At 44.4% G+C, this 19,425-nt stretch overlaps 1 protein-coding gene across 4 annotated transcripts in view; it reads right to left on the bottom strand.

Annotated features, from left to right (window-relative positions):
* The window catches only part of TTYH3 (tweety family member 3), a 78,809-nt gene that overhangs the window by 7,321 nt on the left and 52,063 nt on the right, over positions 1–19,425 (bottom strand). Inside the window, exons 6-14 of one of the 4 annotated variants that reach the window (XM_075514714.1) lie at positions 18,856–18,928; positions 18,436–18,511; positions 10,649–10,704; positions 9,308–9,400; positions 9,095–9,187; positions 8,186–8,322; positions 6,000–6,176; positions 4,993–5,068; positions 2,053–2,854 (exon numbers count right to left, since the gene is read on the bottom strand). In XM_075514714.1, the coding sequence (XP_075370829.1) occupies positions 2,774–2,854; positions 4,993–5,068; positions 6,000–6,176; positions 8,186–8,322; positions 9,095–9,187; positions 9,308–9,400; positions 10,649–10,704; positions 18,436–18,511; positions 18,856–18,928 (862 nt within the window). In that variant the 3' untranslated portion in view covers positions 2,053–2,773. Of the gene's footprint in view, positions 1–2,052; positions 2,855–4,992; positions 5,069–5,999; positions 6,177–6,749; positions 7,455–8,185; positions 8,323–9,094; positions 9,188–9,307; positions 9,401–10,648; positions 10,705–18,435; positions 18,512–18,855; positions 18,929–19,425 lie in introns of those variants that run through there. The other 3 variants (XM_075514715.1, XM_075514716.1, XM_075514717.1) reach the window with 3 other exon arrangements.

Genomic DNA, 19,425 nt, shown 5'->3' with positions numbered 1-19,425 from the left:
GAGTCTTTAGCTCCTTTCAAAAGTAATTCTAAAGACTTAAAGCCTGAGCACAATTCAGAGCTAAGGAGGTCTTGGACTCTACTCTGAGGTAACCTGGATACAGTGCCTGACAGCTATAAGGTATACAGTTGCATTTAGTTTCCTTTAAAGAGGAGCTTTCATAGAAGGTTAAAGAACATGCACAATGCAGTCATTCTTCCAGTACTCTTGCTGGAAGTACCCATGTGCCTATACAACCTCATTTACCCTTTCAAAAACAGCACGGAGGACAAGTTTCAACCCATACCTTCACCACACTGTCAGCTATCCGAAAAAGAGTACCTAAAAGACTTCTTTTTACCGTTTCTCCTGGTGGCTTGTGCTATTCAATACAGCACACCTCTCAGTCACTTACCAGTCAGCTAGGACAAACACAGCTGATTGCACATAAGTTTATTTTTGTATTTCTCCAAAGGAAAAAAAAAAGTCTCCTTCACATTCAGCCTTGTTGACAGTATAAACTTTCATAGGTATGGTATATCAGCACATACTAGTTAGGTGCTTAACACGTATAGCCTGTGTACAAAGGAATCATTGGTTGCAAAAAAAAAAAATTAATGGGAATATTCAGTTATTTTTAGAGACCATAAATTCTACCAACTCCTGTGAACTGTGCAGACCATGAGTACTTCACAGCTAACTGAGCTATGCTGGAAGATCACTTACCATATGAAATAATGACTCTAAGTATAAACCGTTTACTACTTGTGGTTAAAAAACCCACATGTATCTCTTCAGCTACCTTGACTTTGATTTCCTGCCAGAGCTACTCAGGTAATCCAATAAAGACCAAAGCTTCTGGATTCAAGTTCTTAAAGGCTGATCCACCTCTCAAATAGCTAGAGCACAGTAAACACACAGGGTTTGGTATCATTATGTATGGGAGGTATAAGATGCAGGGAAACAGCCAATTCCAGCCAGTAGATTCTGAATTCAAAGGGACTTAAGTCTTCCAAGTCAAAAGAACAGATCTTCCATTTGTTTGTTTTTAAAGTCTTGGAAAGAATGCAATGCCTTTTTCTTAGCCCTGCAGACAGCCACATTAAACTCTGGGTGTGACCTTAGGTAAACAGAAGACAGTGCAGACAGACATCAGGTCATGTTTTAACCCAGAGGATATTTCAAGTCCAGAATGAAGACGCTAGGATTCCCCCTCCCCCAAGCAATATTTTATTTCATGGAATAGACCCATCTCACCATCCTTACAATACCACCTGCAGGAACCAAAAAGCAGAAAAACCACCATAAGCTGACGCCCAAGAGCAGTCTTTGCAAGACTTAAGACTGAAGAAAGTCGTGATCCTTTCAAGGGTGCTAGCACCATGCTTCAAGACAAGTTTGTTTGCATTCATGCACCATGGCAGAGGGCACCAAGACACCCGGTTCAGACAGCACCCTTCCCAGCATGTCACAAGGCAGGCAGACAAACGGCAAGAGGCAGCAAGAATGCAGACCAAGCAGCAACGTGACAGAAAGGAATCCAATGCAAGGCTGACAAAAGTCCCAACATGAACGGCAGAAAAAAGGAACAGCAGCTTTATGGACATGTATTTCTGGGAACAGAATGTAAGATACAGGTCATTGATTGCATGAGCCGAAAGCAACAGGCCCTCTGTTCCAACTAGAACCAACACCTTCCAGTTACTGTGTGACTGTAGTTCCCTTGAAGGAGCATTGTCCTTCATACCAGGTGAGTTGCCTAATTATACCCTATATTCAACCAAGCTAAAAAACTACAAAGCCTAATGCAGACCACCTACTCTTTCTGTAGGCATGTGGCTTTGTCATGGACCACTGAGAGGGAGGAAACACTATCTTGGAGAACATCAGCAACTACAGCCCATTAGGAATTCAGACAGTGAAATGGTACTAGGAGGGCCCTGTTCACAGAGCCTGTGGGACATGGATGGGATGATTTGGACACACACAGAACAAACAAAACAGTAAAAGGTTTTGAAACAGAATGAAACAGATCTTAGTGCTTATGTCTGGACCCTTAGGGAAGTTTTAAAAAAAACTTGCTCCTTTCTGGCTTTAAACGCAAGGATAAAAGGAGAAGCTGCACACAGATCTAACAGGCAATGAAGTAACTCTTCAGGACAGGCCACCATTACCAGCTAGGATCTTTCAAGAAATTAAAAATCCTACTGAGGAGCTTAAAGCTTGTGGCAGGTAAGTATCAGTGGTTTCGGGCACATGCTGTTATGACCAGTCAAGACAAACTGAACAGCAGTAGGGCTCAAGGGAAGCTGAAAGCTGAATTAAGGCAACCCAGTCCTGACTGAAAAGCTGCTAGATTGGTTCTCTTTACTTCTAGAAAATGGCTTCTTGTGATGGGAGAACTTGTATTCTGCATTTGGAGGGCAAGGTTAGTTCTACATTTGACCTGCACTCAGTACTAAGTGTTCAAGCTGTTCTCAGGTGTGGACTCTGAGTTGAAGCTGTTGTGAGTTAACCTTTGTGAGGCATGGGCGCCTATAACCCTCACAATGTGCACCAGAAGCCTTTGCAAGGTTGATACTGCTCCTTGAGTCTGCACCAGAGCAAAACTGATTTGAATTTTAACCCTTGGCAGGAGGGAATGGGGTGGGAGGTGCAGAGGGAAGGAATGTGAAGAAATAAAAGGCACTGGCCTGGGATAAACAGTGCAGGGATGAAGGGAGTGGTTGGGAGTGGAGAAGGGGTTGAGCAAGAAGGACCTTTTTTCCAGTACCTGTTCCATTTGCGGGCGCTGTTACCAGTATGTCCGTGCACTGTCCGAGGGCTTAAGCTGCCAGCTCATATGGCTGCTACTGTCCATGGCAGCCAAATACAACTGTGATGACGCAAGAAAGAGAGAGAAAAAGAGAGTGCAGCCTCAACGTGCATGAAAAACACAGTGCAAGCAAGTGAAACGCTGTGGTGTGTGGCAGCGACAAGGTGGGCTCTGCAACCCTAAGGGAATAGCCCTGTGGCAAGAAGGAGAAAACAGAAGGAATGAGAGAAGGGAAAAAAACAAACAAACAAAAAGCCAGGAAAAGTAACGGACAAACAATGCAGCAGGATCATCACATCTTAGTTTTCACCATCTGTTCACAGAAAACTAAATGGAATTTATCAGCTGTGTCTACCCACTGGACATAACCTATTTGGATGGTTATCCCCCTCTCCTCCCTCCCCAAAAGAGGCAGGGACATGTGCATTGGTATTCCCTTTTCATCTCTCTCCTCCCACAGATGATTTGCTATGAAAAGTTACAATTTCTTCTGCCTCAGTATGGTCTCAGCCACCTGCTATGGAGAGCTGCGAATACAAAAATCCCAGAAAAGCCCCCTTCCCTGCTGCCTGCCAACACGACAGTAGACAGTATTTGTCTTCTCTCCACTGCCTGTCTACTATGTCCCTCCAGGAGACACATTTATCCTATAGCCTGTTCCTTGCCTCGTCTAGGGAGAAGCTCCCCTCATCTACTGGTGCAGCACTGCACTGTCCTCCTCCCCCAGCTCCTGCACTTCCCTATAGCCCATACTGATGGCTGCCAAGTCAAGTTGCTCTGAAAAAAAAAACCTCTCATCTTTACCTACGCTCAGAAACCAGCCTAAGGCACCAGGACTCAGATTCCCCCCCTCAGGGTATCAATGCAAACAGCTACTGAAGAACCAGGGAACTTCTTGCATAACTAAAGCCCCTGCGGAAAGGAGCGTGCTTTCTCTGAAGCAGAAGAACTGCAGGGGAAGGGGAAGCAGGACCTTGGTCTACAGACATTGAATGAACATATGCCTTGGCAGTACCAGAGGGACAGTGCCCTTCCTACAACAGGAAACGCCAGTGGTAAAGCATTTGCCACACTGTACTGTGTGCAGCACATCAGCTCTTCTTCTGAGGACCATCCTGTTGCTGAGAGCAGATAACGCTAGCAGAGCTTGCGATCAGAGTACCACCGGGGATCAGGAAAAACTTTGTGAAGGTTGAAAGAGGTCTGCCCAAGTACAGAGACAAGGATCAACTCTCCACTTTTCCACTTTCTCTACAGCAAGATGAACTGGTCCTTTTGAAGTGAAAACATGAATGTGATGAATTTTCCACCACAACTCCTACTCCTTCATCCTCCAACCTCCTCTTCCTCCCCTTCCCACGAATTTGAACCATGCACCACAGAGTGTATTTTCTTTACCTATACCTGAAGACTGGTTGGTTATTAAGCATGCTACTACTCATCCTCTGTAATCACACCACCAAGTTAGTGAGCACTGCGATGTCACGTTCTCCAAGTTCTGGTATAAGTAAGGCTTACAGGATCCGGTGAAGGAGGGCAAGATTCCTCTAGTTCTTATACAGACATGAAGGCAAGCCCATGTTTTATCCAGCATACAGAAATGGCTATCAGCCCAATCCAAATACCAAAACCTTCCATGAAAGTTTCTTTTTTTTCCTCCACAGGAAATTAAATACAAAAATAGATTCTAAAGAAAGTAAAACAGTTGTGAAAGAAAGATTTTTTTTTTTAAAAAAAATCTCAACAAAAAAATAATACAGGTTTCATCCTACCATCTCTTTAGGGCAGATTAAGGAGAGAGGTTCAGCAATAACTCTGAATTTACTGTTTTAACAAGTTTCTTTTTAAACTTGAGGAACCAACGCCACAGATAGCAAGTACACTGCATGCAAGTGAATCATCCTGCTGAAGTCACCCACCAAGATATTCATGCACTTCAGTGGTGGCAGGACTGGGCCCATAGGATTACCAGTGTTAATAGACTGAGTTTTGTTCTTATGTGCAATGTTCAAATTAGCATAGCAGGGTTTTATTCTCCATGGCAGGTGAGACATGGCTTGTTTATTCAAATTGCTGCCATTTATGGGCCAGATCCTGTGTTTGGCTGCACAATCAGCTCCCTTGAGAGTATACAGGAGTGGTAAATGTGTATTCCCCAAAGTTGCTGAAGCAGAGAGGAGCAGTAAAGAGAGACTTACTGAGGGAGGTGGGGACTCCCGGCCAATGAGCGGGGTATTCTCGCAACGGGGGTTCTGGAAATTTGCATTCTGGCTCCTAGGAAAGGAAGACACACATGGTAACAGGGGGTATGTGCCATGATTCTCTGGGGAAGGTCTCTGATGGTGACATGGGACAGAGCATACACACCCCCAGAACTACTGTATCAGGTCAGTCTCCCTCAAAGCTTTTCTTACAGATCAAGTGGATCCCCTTTTTCAGACATGGGCACAAAACTAGCATTATTTCCTCAGATTAAGCACCATCTTTACACTCTTACTCAGAAGAGCCCACACTGAATCATGCCAAGTGATTTAAAAATAGGTCCGTGTGAAAATCTGCCTCCCTGCAGCGTCAGAACTGCCAAGCTGCAGAAGTGGAGATAAAATGAGGACAAAGTCTAAAGGGAAGAACAAAATGATGTGCCAGCCTAAAAAAGATGGGCCCTGAAGGTAGTCCAAGTGCGATCAGGGTTAGGCACTTCTGGAGAAAGCTCCAAAGAGCCCACCTGGACTAGGTAGCTCCAGACTGCAACAGATGTCAGAGCTGACTGCAAATATTGCAGAAGGACAGAGCCTGCAAGTTTTGACTTGGCTCTCAGTCTCTCAGGAAGCTTAAAGTCTTGTGGCAAGACTGCTCTATCTGAAGGATTAAGTCTTCTGGTGATCAGAATCATTGTGTAATAAGGACCCCAGACAATACTTTCCTACTTCTTTTCTCTAGACAGATTTCTAAACCCTGCAGGACAAAACTGTTCGCATTGTGGAGCATGCTGTCTAATACAACTCTTTCTACTGCAGTACTTTTAAGCTGTTACCTCCTCCTAGTAGATGCCAATCAGAAAACAGGCTTTTGACACTTTGGACAAAATCCTTCATCACTTTCTACTGCTTGGTCAAAAGTGCCAGCCCCGCAGCACTTAGCAACAGAAATCAGAGTGAAAAAACCTGGACAAGCCACAATACAGCCTTCTTGTTGGGATACTCACATGTACTCTGTGACGGGAGCATTGCTGACTGTATGTGCTGCTGCTGGAATGCTGGTCTCACTGCCATAACTACTCCCACAGCTATAGAGGCTGGGCATGTGCACTCTGTAAAGATTATCGTGTGTTTGTCTACTCCCTTGAGCAGCTGATTCTTCTTCCCCATCATCATCTGAGCTTCTGCAAGAAGGAGAAAAAGTTCCTCCTAGAACCCTGTAATTACCCCACATGTGGGGTTTGCAGGAAACCATGGTAATCCTAGGAACCTCCCAACCATCTTCCACACCTCCACATTTATACCCATTTGGGACGCCTCAGGGTGGCAGTGTCAAACACAGCCTACACCACAGTGACTCAGACCTCCCACAGATACCATCTGGACTTTTACACTGCATGATGCCCTACAGTCTCCTTACGGTCTTCTCTCAGGGCTTGGCAGACAGCACAGTTGTGCAACTGCCCAGTCATACAACCAAAGGACAGACACACATCCTGAAATACACAGCACTTAAAGAGAGGCGGTGGGGATGTAGTGCCATGCACCCCACACAAAGCATCCTTCAAAACTGCAGTCTGTGTCCTTCCATTTCTTGTAGCCATGTCCAAAGAGCTTTTAAGGATAAGTCTCCATAGACTTCTCTGAACTCCCATTCTGGTTACAAAGGGCCTGCTTCAGCTTCTAGCAAAGTCTCCGAAGTCTTTACAGAGACTAAGTTGCAACATTTGTGTCTAAAGGCTTTATTATCTCAAAAATGCCAGGATTTTAAACAAATTTTAACACAGAGCAGAGCTGTTTGCCAGCTGGTTCCTTCCCCCCTTCCCATAGTATTCTCTTGTCCCTCCTATATAATATACACTGCTATTTTATCTCCCTAAGTATGGCATGAAGCACCAAGGTTTGAAATACATTTTAGCGACGCTTGACAAAGCTAGTAAAAGGTTCTACAGGAAGCACTTTGTTGCTGGGGGAGACAGCATGGACACCACCAGAACACCCCAAACATCACCTGCAGCTTCTGTACCACAAGGTGGCACTGAAGATTTACTCAGGGAATTGCAGCCTGCACAGTCTCTTACAGGCAGTAAGTATGACATCCTCCACCTCCGGGAGGGAGGCAAAGGAAGAAATGGTGCTCCAGGGAATGCAAGAGGGAATCCTTCAGTTCACGGCAGCAGCCTGAGCCTGCTGGGGTCCGCAGGCAGGCAGCAGCCCACATAGAAGGCAGCACAAGAGGTAACACTGTGTAAACCTTTCCCCTTCAAACGGGCAGACTACCATTCTCTTCTTGATAATGCCTCTGTAGCTGCATGTGGAAGAGGTAAGGAAACCAGCCATTTTCTTAAGTGCTGTTCTGACGCATTTCCCAAGGCTTTCTTTCTCTGCGGGCACTGCAGGCCTGGCGGGCTCTGGCTTCCTGCTATTGTTCAGGATGTTCCATTTTACTTTGAACCTTGAGCCTGGGCTTAGACCACAAAAATCATGTTTCAGGACCACAGAAGAGAATTTGCTGCACAGTCTACTGCTCTTCTGCAAGAACAGAAAACTCAAAGCTATTTTAATAGCTGCATGTGGTGCAGCAGCCAGTCAGTGAAGCAAAGGTTTACTCAAGACTTACTGGTCAGCCTGGTTACCATCATTAACAGTAGCTCCAAACAACTCTGCTATTAGATGATTGCCACCAGTTTGCAAGTATCTCATCTGCCCATGCTATTGCCAGCAAGACAGTTCCCAGTTTCTATTAGATATGCAAGTCAGTCACCCCAGCACAAGCAAAGCCAAGAAAGGCAAGTGTGAACTGCCTCTCATTCCAATTCTCTTCCCCGTACTAGAACAAATGCCTCAAAGCAATGCAAGAGAATAGGTACTTTACAGAGATGGCACATAGTTCAAGCATTACCTCTCTCTACAGCTATAGTCATCTCTGACTTGACTCATAGTTCTACAGTGTACTGAATACTCTGCACACGTAGTATCCCAGTGCAATAAGGTTCAGATGTAAATATTAACCACAGCCAGAGCAAAAGCCAACAGTTTTTTTTCTGTTGGACCTGTGCTTATAAAGCCTCATCCCTCACACTCCTGGGATTATATGGGAAAGAGCTCCATATGCTCACGGGCACAAATCCAATAGCCAGTCTTCATTAGGAAAGAACTCTACAACACTACAGGATCTAAACCCCCTCTATACCTCTTTTGCTGCCAAGTGTGTGGGACGCTGCACACAATGGAACTGAACATGAGGGCTGTGACAAAGGAGAAGAGAACCAGGTAGATGAGGCCTTCCACTCCATCATAGCAAAAGCCCGTCAAAGCCTGGACGTAATCCTGTAAAGAGAAATGAGCAGAGTTTCCTGATCACTAGAGAGTTAACACTGAGCTCTAATTCAAAAGCCCTTCCCCTGGACTATGTTCTCTGAAACAGCTTATGAGATTGTAGTCCCTTTTCCAGAGCATATTTCTACTTTAATTTTGGGGACCTTAAGTGTTTTTCGTAACTGATCTTAATCCTTATTTCCCCTCATAGAATCCAACTCAGATATAGACGTGGGGATATTTTCAAACCCACACAATAGGAGTTTAAAAGAAAAAAAAAAAAAAAAAAAAAAAAAGGAAAAAGCCAAGACAAACTTATCCACCCAACTTCAGATACCACATTTTCATTAAGCCTCTCAGCTCCCTCACTATGTCCCATTGCCCAAGAACACAAGCATGGACTATCTGCTTCTCTGCCTTCAGAGACGCAGCTAAGGCAACAGTTAGGCCATGCTATACTGTAGCTATAAGACATTCCACTCCACGGGAAAGGTAAAAAGCTATGCGCTATCAAAAAAAAAAAAAACCCTGAAGGCCTCGAAACCTTAGGGCTGCATCTTGCAGATATATAAAGGCATGTTATCTAGTTTCCTGTGTTGATCTTTAAACAGAAAGCTAACTTGATCCAAATTCCCATTCTCCTTTCTGCTGGAGTCAATCAGTAAAAGCTGTTGTAAACTGTTTTGGCACACCAGAGATTTGAAACAGCAAAATAATCAGTACACTACAGGCTCTACACCCCCTTTGTTCTTTCTTAGCTCAAGCCCAGTTACTGAGTACTCACCAAATGCAGACTCCGACAGTCTACTAAAGCTGTCAGTTGCTGCAAGTTGATCTCTGTTGAATTTAAAACCTCCTGGATCCGAGTAAGGTACTCCTGTAAGCAACAAGCTAGCGATTACGGCAAGGAAATGGCTTAGCAGGAGCTGATCTTGGGCTTTGTACAAGGGTAAGAGAAGTCAGAAAGCACAGGGAGAGCGAACTTGACAAGAGTTACCTTGGAGGTGGGGTGCTCTCTGCTTGCTGACCTCATGAGTTCCGTAACATCATCCTGCATTTCCACCAGAGCCTTGTGACTTCCTGACAGCTTCTGCTCAACACAAAACATGCAATGTTTCAGCAATTCAGGCCACATGAACCAACAGAACTCCTGGGAAATAAGACTGAAATCCTGCTCCCAAATACTGAAGCATCACCTGTATGAATGGTACAAGTTAAGGATGTCTCAATTGCCATGTTTGACTTTTACCAACCTGGAAGAAGTACAGACAGAAAGAAGAGTGGAAGGGAAGAACCAAAAGAAAAACAAACACACACACACCAAAACACATACACATGCACAAAAACCATACACACAGCTGGGGCCAGCTCCAGGACAGACGGGAAGGAGAAAGAAAAGACACAAAGCACTCATGTTCTCACCACAGACCACAGCTGGACTTTTCTACTAAATCAGATGGCTGAGAAAGACTTAATGTTAGCACTTAGAAGTTGTTTGTATTGGGGTGCAGCCTTCACATCCCATTAAAGCATCCATGGGAACTTCACATGCAATAGCATGTCAGAGAGTATACTGAGTAACCAGAAATGCAACAGATGGCAACGGTGCATCATACCACAGCTTGAAGTGTTCTTACCCCACCCTTTAAAACAGAGGAAGACAAGACTTAAAAAATCCTAAATATAAATGGTGAAGCAGCTGGTGTCTGCCAAACGGTGGGTGGCGTGGGTTCATTCTGGCCTCTGATACATAAGACAAAGTTTGGGATGGGCCCAGGTGCTGTTCCTCAGCCCCCACACAAAAGAATAATGACTCACATCTATACTTCAGGATACAAACCCTTCAACATCCAAGGGATTTAAGAGGCGTATGTGAGAATCACTCCCTCACCCACAGAAGTGGCTGCATTTTGGGAGTGGAGTGTTGCCACCAAAAAGAACCTGCGAGAAGAGATTCAAAGCAGGAAGTACATCGTTTCCCACCCTGGCATTAATTGTGGGTGCTCTCTCTCCACATCGCTGCCCTTAGAAGAGTGCCACATAAACAGAGGTACCACGAACAAAGCCATGGTCCCTACCACATCACACATGGGCCCCTCTAAGAGGGCACCTTGGACCTGAAGCTATGCAGGTAGTGATGAAGGTGGAAAAAGCTGCTCACTAAATCACAGTGCCACCTCTTGCACAGCTGCAAAGTAGCTACCAAAGCTTTACCAACAGATGGAGTGCTCTAAAGCTAACACCTTGCAACTTGCTGCATGCTGGCATCAAAAGCCTTTAACCTATACCCTGCAGGATGCTGAGAAGGGGTGAAGGGAGGTAGGATGCTTACACTCACCTGCTGGAAAGGGTTGGGGTATCCAGCACTACAGGTAATGTAATAGCGGAGAGTATCTGCAAAGACAAAATAAAAGAAAGTCATGCTAGATACATTGCTCCAGCTTTGCAGTATTTTATGACTGCCACAAGGGAGGTGTTAAGTTCTGAAAGCAATACACAAAATGAAAATGCAATATAAATGGAAATACTTCCCTGTCTCCGTGTAGGATTACAGTGCATGGATGGCACTAGAGAAAGTGATGTAACTTGCCTTTGGGGAGAAAAGAAATATTTTTTTGGTTTGGGGGGTGGTTTTTTGTGGTTTGGTGGGGTTTTTTTTGGGGGGTGAGGGGGGGGATGACGGACAACACACACACACAGTGAAAGACACAGGGCTGCCCCACTTACATAGTTAGGTGAACCATCAAAAAAAAGTTTTATTCAGAAGTCAGCACTATCCACAGTAAGACAAGACTTTAGCCTAGAAATTGTCCAACTGGATGTTTAATTTCTGCAGCTTCCAAGTGTCAGAATACCGTTCTACGCTCACTGGAAGCAACCAGAGATAGAGACTGCTGCCTAGGGCACACAGCAAAGAGACAACTCAACGTTCAGCCAATTCAGTTCACCAGCCACAAAACATTAGCACAGGAGAGGTAGTAATGGTGATATAAATACAGGCTGCTATCAAAAATACCTTTGGAAGCACACCATTGGGCCAAAGACAGCGCAAATAAACATCCCTATGCTACTACACAAAGCTGAATGTACCGCTTCCTAAGTATACAAATTCAAGTGTTTAAAAAGAAAAAAAAGAAAAAAAAAAAGGGGGGGGGGGGGAGACCTCTTCACAACTGGGGATTCTTCTATCACATTCAAGGAGAGACTGGTTTTAGGCAGTGTTCTGTAGAAGAACATAAGAAAGCCCTCTTCATTCAAGAAAATCGTAACTTTCAGTAATATTTCCTAAAAATGGTATCACTTTGAAAGCAAGTGAGGAAATGGATGGAAAACAACAAGTTCTTGTCTTTCTGACATGTACTAGGGATGAACAAGTAAATAGTAGTCTGTTTTCTAATGGATGTCACTTGCACGCAATTAGATTTTAATTAGATGCTTTAATTAGACTTTAACTAAAAGAGTGTATGTAATTTGTTTTGCATCCTTCTTTTGACTTATGCAAAAAAAAAAGTTATTTTTGGTACTGAGTCAATACTGCAGACTCGATCAGGAAAGAAAGCTCTTACCATACATTAGGATACCAGCAACACGTTATCTTTTCAAGGAACCTTGGATCATTTGCTGGTAGCATCCCAAAAGTTAGTCTTAATACTGAGTAGCTCTATCAGTAATCGCAGTACAGTGAAGATGTACTCGTAAACTTCCAGGTAAGACTGTTACAGTGCTCTGCTAGCAGCATCACCCATTTCCAGGCTTGAAGACACAGTTTTATTTCTCCTTATTCAGATGCGCATGAAACCAGCCTGGTGCCCTCACGAGCCCTCCATAATACTACATCAACTGCCAGCACACACAAGTTACAAGTATCAGGCTTTCCCCTGCCATTCTCAATAATGTTATCAAGGGAGGGAGCTCTGAAAGACTTGATCATCCAAATACCTTTAGATTATTTCTCAAACATTTACAGTTCCTCTTCAGATGAATGGATCGTGTCAGCTCAGCAAAATCAAGGGTGAAGTTGGCTCGGTAAAGACGACAAAAGCCTCAAAACACACATACACTCTGCATTTCCCCCCACTAGCATCCTTAACTAGCATCCTTTTCTCCATTCCTTTTAATCTTCTGTCTGTGACTTTCAGTAACGCATATTCCAGACTGCAAAGGTATTCTAATCAGTCCCAACTCAGAAATGGGTAAAACGCACAACCACAAGCGAGCAGAGCTGTGAAGGAAGCAAACCTGACTGTATCCTGGCTCTGCCGCGCTTCCCATAAATATTGAATGCACCTTTCGGCAAGCCAACACACTGGAGACCAAGTGGTACAACACAGACTGTCAGCTCCTGCACACTGGCAATGCAACCTGACAGCTGTTATTTATAATTCATTAGCCTACTTTGGGGCAGCTTCTGCCAGCTGCTCCATCTCCCCCCCACCAACTCTCTCTCTGGGATGACTTATATCTCCCCAGCCAAGCCTCGAAACAGCAATTAGCAAAATCTGGGCAGATAGGAGGGCAGCAAGAACTGCTTTGTGTGCCTCACCTTGGGCAGACCACAAAAATGACTGTCCACAACTACTGAGCCAAGGAAAGGACTGCTCCTCACACTCAATGGCTATGGAAAAATGGATGGAAATGCACCTGCGCTGAGAAAACAGCATAGCAACAGCAATCCACAGCATCACACACAGTGACCTAAAGGAGCTGTGATCTTGTCATCTATTTATTTTAAACCAACAAACCACTAAAAGTTTCTCTTAGGCTCCCACAGTGGCATCAAGTTTGCATCGCCTCTGTAGGTGCATTAAGTTGCATGACATACTGCTAATACATAGCTCTAGAAATGTTTCTTCAGGGCCTTCTGGATCATCCCTGGTGGGCAGATTACAGATGAGAGTTCCTGATATCATCATATTTGCAGCTTGTAAGCCCAGGATAAAGATTGCTGGTTACAAGTGAAGTGAAAAGCAGCACAGTGAAACAAGTGCTTCCCTTGCTTCACCCTGGAAGGCAGGATCAACAAGGCTTCACTGTGGTAGTGCTGGCTTTGCAGCTGACAAGTGTGACACTCTGTACATAAAACGTGCTTTCCAAAATGGCAAAGCCAGCAGGAGCAGCTTTCCCCTGCACTGAACCCAGTGTGCTAAGAGCTGTGGTGCTTTAAAGCTAAAGCTACAATAGGCAGTGAAGCTGCTTTAAAGTGATCCTGTGCTGCAAAGCCTGGAAATTAAGAGGAGCGTGACCCTGCCTCCATACCACCAGGCTGGGAAAGAGGAAAGAGCAGGAGGCCCCTGTTTTAAAGCTGGTGGAGGCTATCCTGTACAACACCAAATCTCAAATTTCTGTCCAGGAAACAGCTATACTAACCCATCAATTGCACTCTGCTAACAGCTCCAGGCAATTTCTTTCTATAATTATCTTCCCCATGCACTTTCCTCTCAAGGAAAGTTCCTGAAGGTTGGATCTGTTTTTTGAAGCTGGCCTTTAGGCGATCTAGTTTATCGAAGAAGGGTTACACAGGGTCACATATGTAGCTGCCTATGCCTGCTGTTGCTAGCAGCAATCCTCCTGACCCACTCTCTTGGTGCACAGGCAGTGTGGGAGCAGAAGACAAGGAAGGGAACTACCCAAAATGCTTTTTTTTGCAAAGTCTGTTTTTCCTAGAAAGGAAAGTAGAACTGCCTACTAAAGACAGCTTCAGCTGCTAGAACTATTTATTGCTTCTGCAACCATGGAGACTTACTATTCACTTCAAAGCCCAGCCGAAATGCAAAAATGCACCCACCAAAAGGCAGCAAGAAGGTCTGTAGGGTAAAGAGCAATCAGAAAAAAAGATCCTAGTTAAAAAAAAAAAATCCCCACACCTAGAACACCTTTTCCCAGACCTTCTTCACCTCTACTTGAGCATTCTCTAAGCAGCTTGCATTTTACATATACACCCAGATGAGACCGTCTCTGTGGGTTCAATCACCAGAGAAAGTTGAAGTATATTGCCGGTGCTGTCAAAGGAAGACGACTCTTCTGGCCAGATTTTCTTGCCCAGGTAACTTGTCCTCCACCAGGAGTTTTGTTTCCCTAAGGCAACAGTCTAACAGCAAAGGGAAGTATCTGCATAACTTTTATATTTCTCTCATATATGTCACTCTCGTACTGGTGATAGCAGTCATCGTGAGCCTTCAGCGAAGAGCTCGTAGCCATCCCACATGCCCTCTACTCAAAGCTTTCTGATAATCAGGAGTCCAGCAAAACCACGCAGCAAAACACAGCCTCTCAACACCAACGTCAGCTCAGCAGGGTTCTCGAGAGCACTTCTTTGGGCAAACTCTTTTCTGCAGTGCCCACTGAGCCCAAGCAATAACTGTGCAACCACTACATGCCCCACATGACATTTTGTCCTGACCTTGCTTCTAGAGAGGAAAGGGAGGTGGTGGCGTTAGTCCTCCGGTTAATTCAGCTCTGGGCTTCTAAGATGAGAGTGAATCAGTGCGAGGCCAATTAGGAGGCTGCATGCGACAAGAACGCTTGCTGCTTATATCTGAGCAGCTATGTCTCAGCATCCAGCCTGACCACCTTGGCTGGACCAGAGGTAAAAGGCTCCATTATCCATCCCCTGAGGTTTACAGTTCCTTCAGATGAAGTGAGTGGCTGTTCACCATGCAGATTTCTAGTAAGAGAATCCAGAGAAAGCTCTTCCTGTTGTTTAGACAGATTGTGCCTTTTTATTTAATTTTATGCAATAAGTCATCTGATAATAACATAATATCAATGAAAAAGAATGAGACTAGAAGACGGCCTCCTGCTTTGAAAATAAACATCTTGGCTGCACCAAGTCTTCTTACTAGCAGCAGGAGCCGATTATACAGCCACTGTTCAACTCCATTGGCTTTATCTCAATTAATGAATACTGGGTGAGTTAGGCACATATATCTTCTGCAAAATGATTTAAGTCTCTCCTTCTCCAGGAAACCTCATTAAGGCTCTTTGCCCCCCATTCCCCTCCTTTTTTTAAAGCAGCACGTTTTATCTACAAAACAAGGACATCTCTCCAGCTAAAAACATGACAACAATAATAATGCACTTAATCAGATTATTCTCAGCTCCATTAATTCTATTTAGATTTGCAAACAGCAATTAATACACAAACAGGAATATTAACATACTAGTTGCCCAGCATCCAACACAGTTATTTTTCTGTGAAACCACCACCAACAAAAAAGCATTGCAAACCTAGATGACTCAGTTCTAGTCTGAATGCCAGAGCATAGGACTGGGAATATTACAGCACATAATATTTAAAAAAAATTAAAAGTAGTGATTAAAGGGAAAAATTGACCCAGCACTACAAAGCTTCTTAAGATTACTTGTTGGTTCTTATATCCTTAAAAAGAGATGGCAGCACCTAGTCCAGTATGTCATACCCCAGCAATGGCTAAAAGCAGACACCTAGGCAAGACTGAAAACACAAGTGCCCTCTCCGTCCTGCTTCAGCTCAAGTGATTCCCAAGGTAAATGTGACTCCTACATATATGGTAACTCCCAACGGATTCTTCTTCCATGGACTACCTGAGCCCCTCCATCCACTCACACCCTCTCTTAGTCATCTCTTTTCTGAACTGAAAAATTCATGGTCTGATACACCCTGGTGAAACTAGCTGGAGCAATCTTAAAGTGTTTCTGCCTCATCTGTCTATACTGCTGTTCATGTCAGAGAGCGTCACCCACAAAGCAGAGGCAGCAAACCAGAGAGTGTGAAGAGTCCGTGCCCTAGAACTGGGAGCCTTCAAACAGGGCAGCTTCCTCCAAGAGGACAGCATTGATGCTGGCTCCCAGCTGCCTGCCCCATCTCCTCGAGGTCGTCGCTCTTGCTGTATAAATGGCTCACCTGATCATAAAGCAGCTGCTACAATTTACAGCCAAGCATATTATGGGATACCAACACTTATTTCGGACTTTTAAAGATGTTTCTAAGGAGCCATTATTGGGATTAAAGTGTCATTGAGCAGTGCCACACTGCAGTCCTCGTGTTGCAATTTTCCTTCCTGCTCAGGTGCACAGGACAGTCCCGACATCGGGGACCAAGAGCTATCTCTGTAGCTTCCTGATCATAAACTATGACACAGCAGTGAAAATCCACATGGGAAGGCAGAACATTCGATCACCTCCCAACCAGCTGCCTAGCACGATGGCAGGCTCAGAAGTTAGACTGATTTCCTTCTGAAAAAAGGAAAAGGCACTCACGAACGCTCAACGGCTGCCTAACAGCAGGGAGCTGACACACCAGCAACCCACGGAAGGGGCCACCCTTCCAACTCAAGCCTATGACAACACCTGCTCTTCCTCCTCTTCAGCATTTCGCTTAGACCCATTCACTGTTATTTATGGAGCCTTAACAGCTGTTATAACTGACGGTGCTGCCAGAACAGAGCCTGATTTCACCCGGGGGAGTTGACTGTCCCTGCCTGGGGAAGCAGGAGGAGGGACAGGAATGTCAGTCCTGCACTCACCGTTAGCATCCAAATGCATGATACTGATTAACAAAAAACTGCAGGAGCCAAGCAGACAAGGACAACTGAAATGGAGAAGTAGCACAAAGGGGCATTTCTTCAGTTGCCCCAAGTCAATCTAATTGTTACCAAACATGCTCCAGAGCTGATCTGGGTCACCAAATTATTACAAGCACAGCTGGCATCAGCATCAGATATTTCCCCTTGGCCTCACTGACCTGTTTGTCTCCTTGAACAACTAGGAGACTAGCTTGGTACCTGAAGCCACATCTTCGTCACCTTCACAGCCAAGAGAGGATTTTCATCTTGTACAGTGTTAAACACTCATTCTCTTCCCTTATTGCATTTTTTTGTTACAAAGGCCCTTCTGTATTGAGCTGCCTGGCTCTATCCTCTTCTTCCCAAGAAATCAATAAACAAGGCATTCCAAAAATAAGCTGTAGGGTGGTAATATCAACCTGTACATACTCTTTTATACTACATTCTGCCTCCAGACATAAACATTTCTTATTGCTTCCAATCCCTGCATCCTCAGCCATAGCTACATACCTAATGCCCTATCAGCTGCACAGTAAGAGGCTGCATTTGGCTAAGTGCACGGCCATACACTAGACCTTCTGTACACAAGGCCAAGATTCTCTGATTCTGCTAAATAAGAACCAGGAAAAACACAAGTGGCTCTTTTTGCAAGTCAATGTCATTGACACAGAACCATACAGAGGAACTATCAGGGCGAAGAAGGTAGTAGAAAAGTTAACTTTGTTATCTAGGCAGCAAACTCAGTCCTGAAAAATACTTTTCCTTTTCAGCAGTTATGGTATCTCTGCTGGCAGGCATCCAACCACTTTTCTGTTAAGCCACAGTTCTGAACCACTTCTGCCCCGCAGAGGTCCAAATTGGAGGCACCCTTCATCTCACCAACCACTTCAGTCTAAATTAGCAGCAACAAACCCAAAATCCATCAGTGCTTCAGCTGGATGCCACTGGGATGCAGGCATATTGCTTTAAATGGAACAGGATAAACAAAGCAGCCAAAATACTGCATTTATAATGGAAAGGAAAATTCATACTTCTCTTTGTGGCTGTTTCCATTCATTTACCCTTTAAATTAGCCTTAAAGAGACTCCTAATTTATAGCCACCATTAAGAGAAAAAATTATATAGATTTGTTGATAACAGATATAAAAATAAGTATTCCAGATTCAGGAATACAGACCCAAGAGCAAGTTTTAAAAATTACAACTCAAACTGCACACTGCTATTGCCACAGTTCTGTCACTTAGAGAGGAGAACAAGATTCAAGAGTGCTACATTTAAAGCAAAATAATCCAGGGACTTCTGTTGTTCCATCTTATCGGTTATTTCCACCTAAGGGCCAAGACAGAAGAAAGGTTCTGAAGGCTCTTCTGACAAAAAAAAGCGTACATGTGCACTTCTGACTGGAGTAAAATGCTTCTTTGGGAAGAACATTGGTTTTCCAGAGCTCCGCACACATATGCTTTTCCCACTGTATGCAAGCTCTTCTGTTCCAAACACAGCCTTAAATTCTCAGCCACTGCCATGCTCCTATGTGACAGCTGGAGCCGCAGTACCCTGTGCCAAAGCCAGTCCCAGCACTTACCAGCACTAAGCACTGCATTCTCTTCAACCACTTTGGAGACATAAGCATCGGGGTTAATACAGAAGTCGCTGGAGCCCTAGATAGATGAAAGACAAAAGGGAAAAGGAATATCAAAGAACATCAGTATCAAAGAGTAATTGAGCCAGGTTAGCATCAGGGAACCCTCTACTATCGGGGTGTTTCCGATGCTGAAGTCTCTCATCGTCATCCCCACTAGCACTGCTTTACACAACTGCAGCAGTACTAGCTAGCACGCCACACCATGGAGGAAGGAGGAGCTCTGTACTTTTCATAGATGCAAATTGCTAGGACAGCTACTTAGAACAAGATGCGCTATAAAACAGGCACAGCGTAACATTAATCTCGTGTCTGATAAACTTGCAGCAAAGGGTGAATAGGATCTGGATCAGAGCCACTTACCACAGCGACAGCCAACTCCAGACCCAAGGATCCCCAGCTGACAATCAGGGCAAACACCCCAAGCAAGCACACCCTGTGGGAGACAGACAGATGGCAGATGTAGAAACTCTGATTTCAAGCAGATCCTTTCACAAGATATGTTATTTGGAGTCCAAAGCAACTACCAAACCCAAGAAATTATCAATCACTGTATCTTCAGGTAAACCAACCCATTCTATATGTCGTGGACAGCAGCAACCAGAGAAGTTTATGTCCAGTAGTTGGTTCACACATTCCCTGGCCCTGGGGCTGCAGGGGAAGTAAGAAGAGGATGGAAGCAAAGTCTTACCCTGCTTCTAGGGAAGCCAAAGGCACAAAGACAAAGGGGTGGCTGTAGGGAAGGCAGATTGAGAGATGGATAACTACAATCCCATCACTTCCACTATTCCCATTCTGGACTTTACCTTCCCAGTTCAAAGATATTCAAAGAAAAATATGCCACATCGGGAAAAAACCCACAAAAACATACTGATCCAAAATTGGACAAATCCCTCCTGTTTCTAGAATAAATGAGGTTGTCAGGTGTAAGGA

Source organism: Mycteria americana, chromosome 12 (genome assembly GCF_035582795.1).
Source record: "Mycteria americana isolate JAX WOST 10 ecotype Jacksonville Zoo and Gardens chromosome 12, USCA_MyAme_1.0, whole genome shotgun sequence".
Taxonomy (NCBI): Eukaryota; Metazoa; Chordata; class Aves; order Ciconiiformes; family Ciconiidae; genus Mycteria; species Mycteria americana.
The sequence above is the reverse complement of the archived record's forward strand: the minus strand, read 5'-3'. Positions and strand labels throughout refer to the sequence as shown.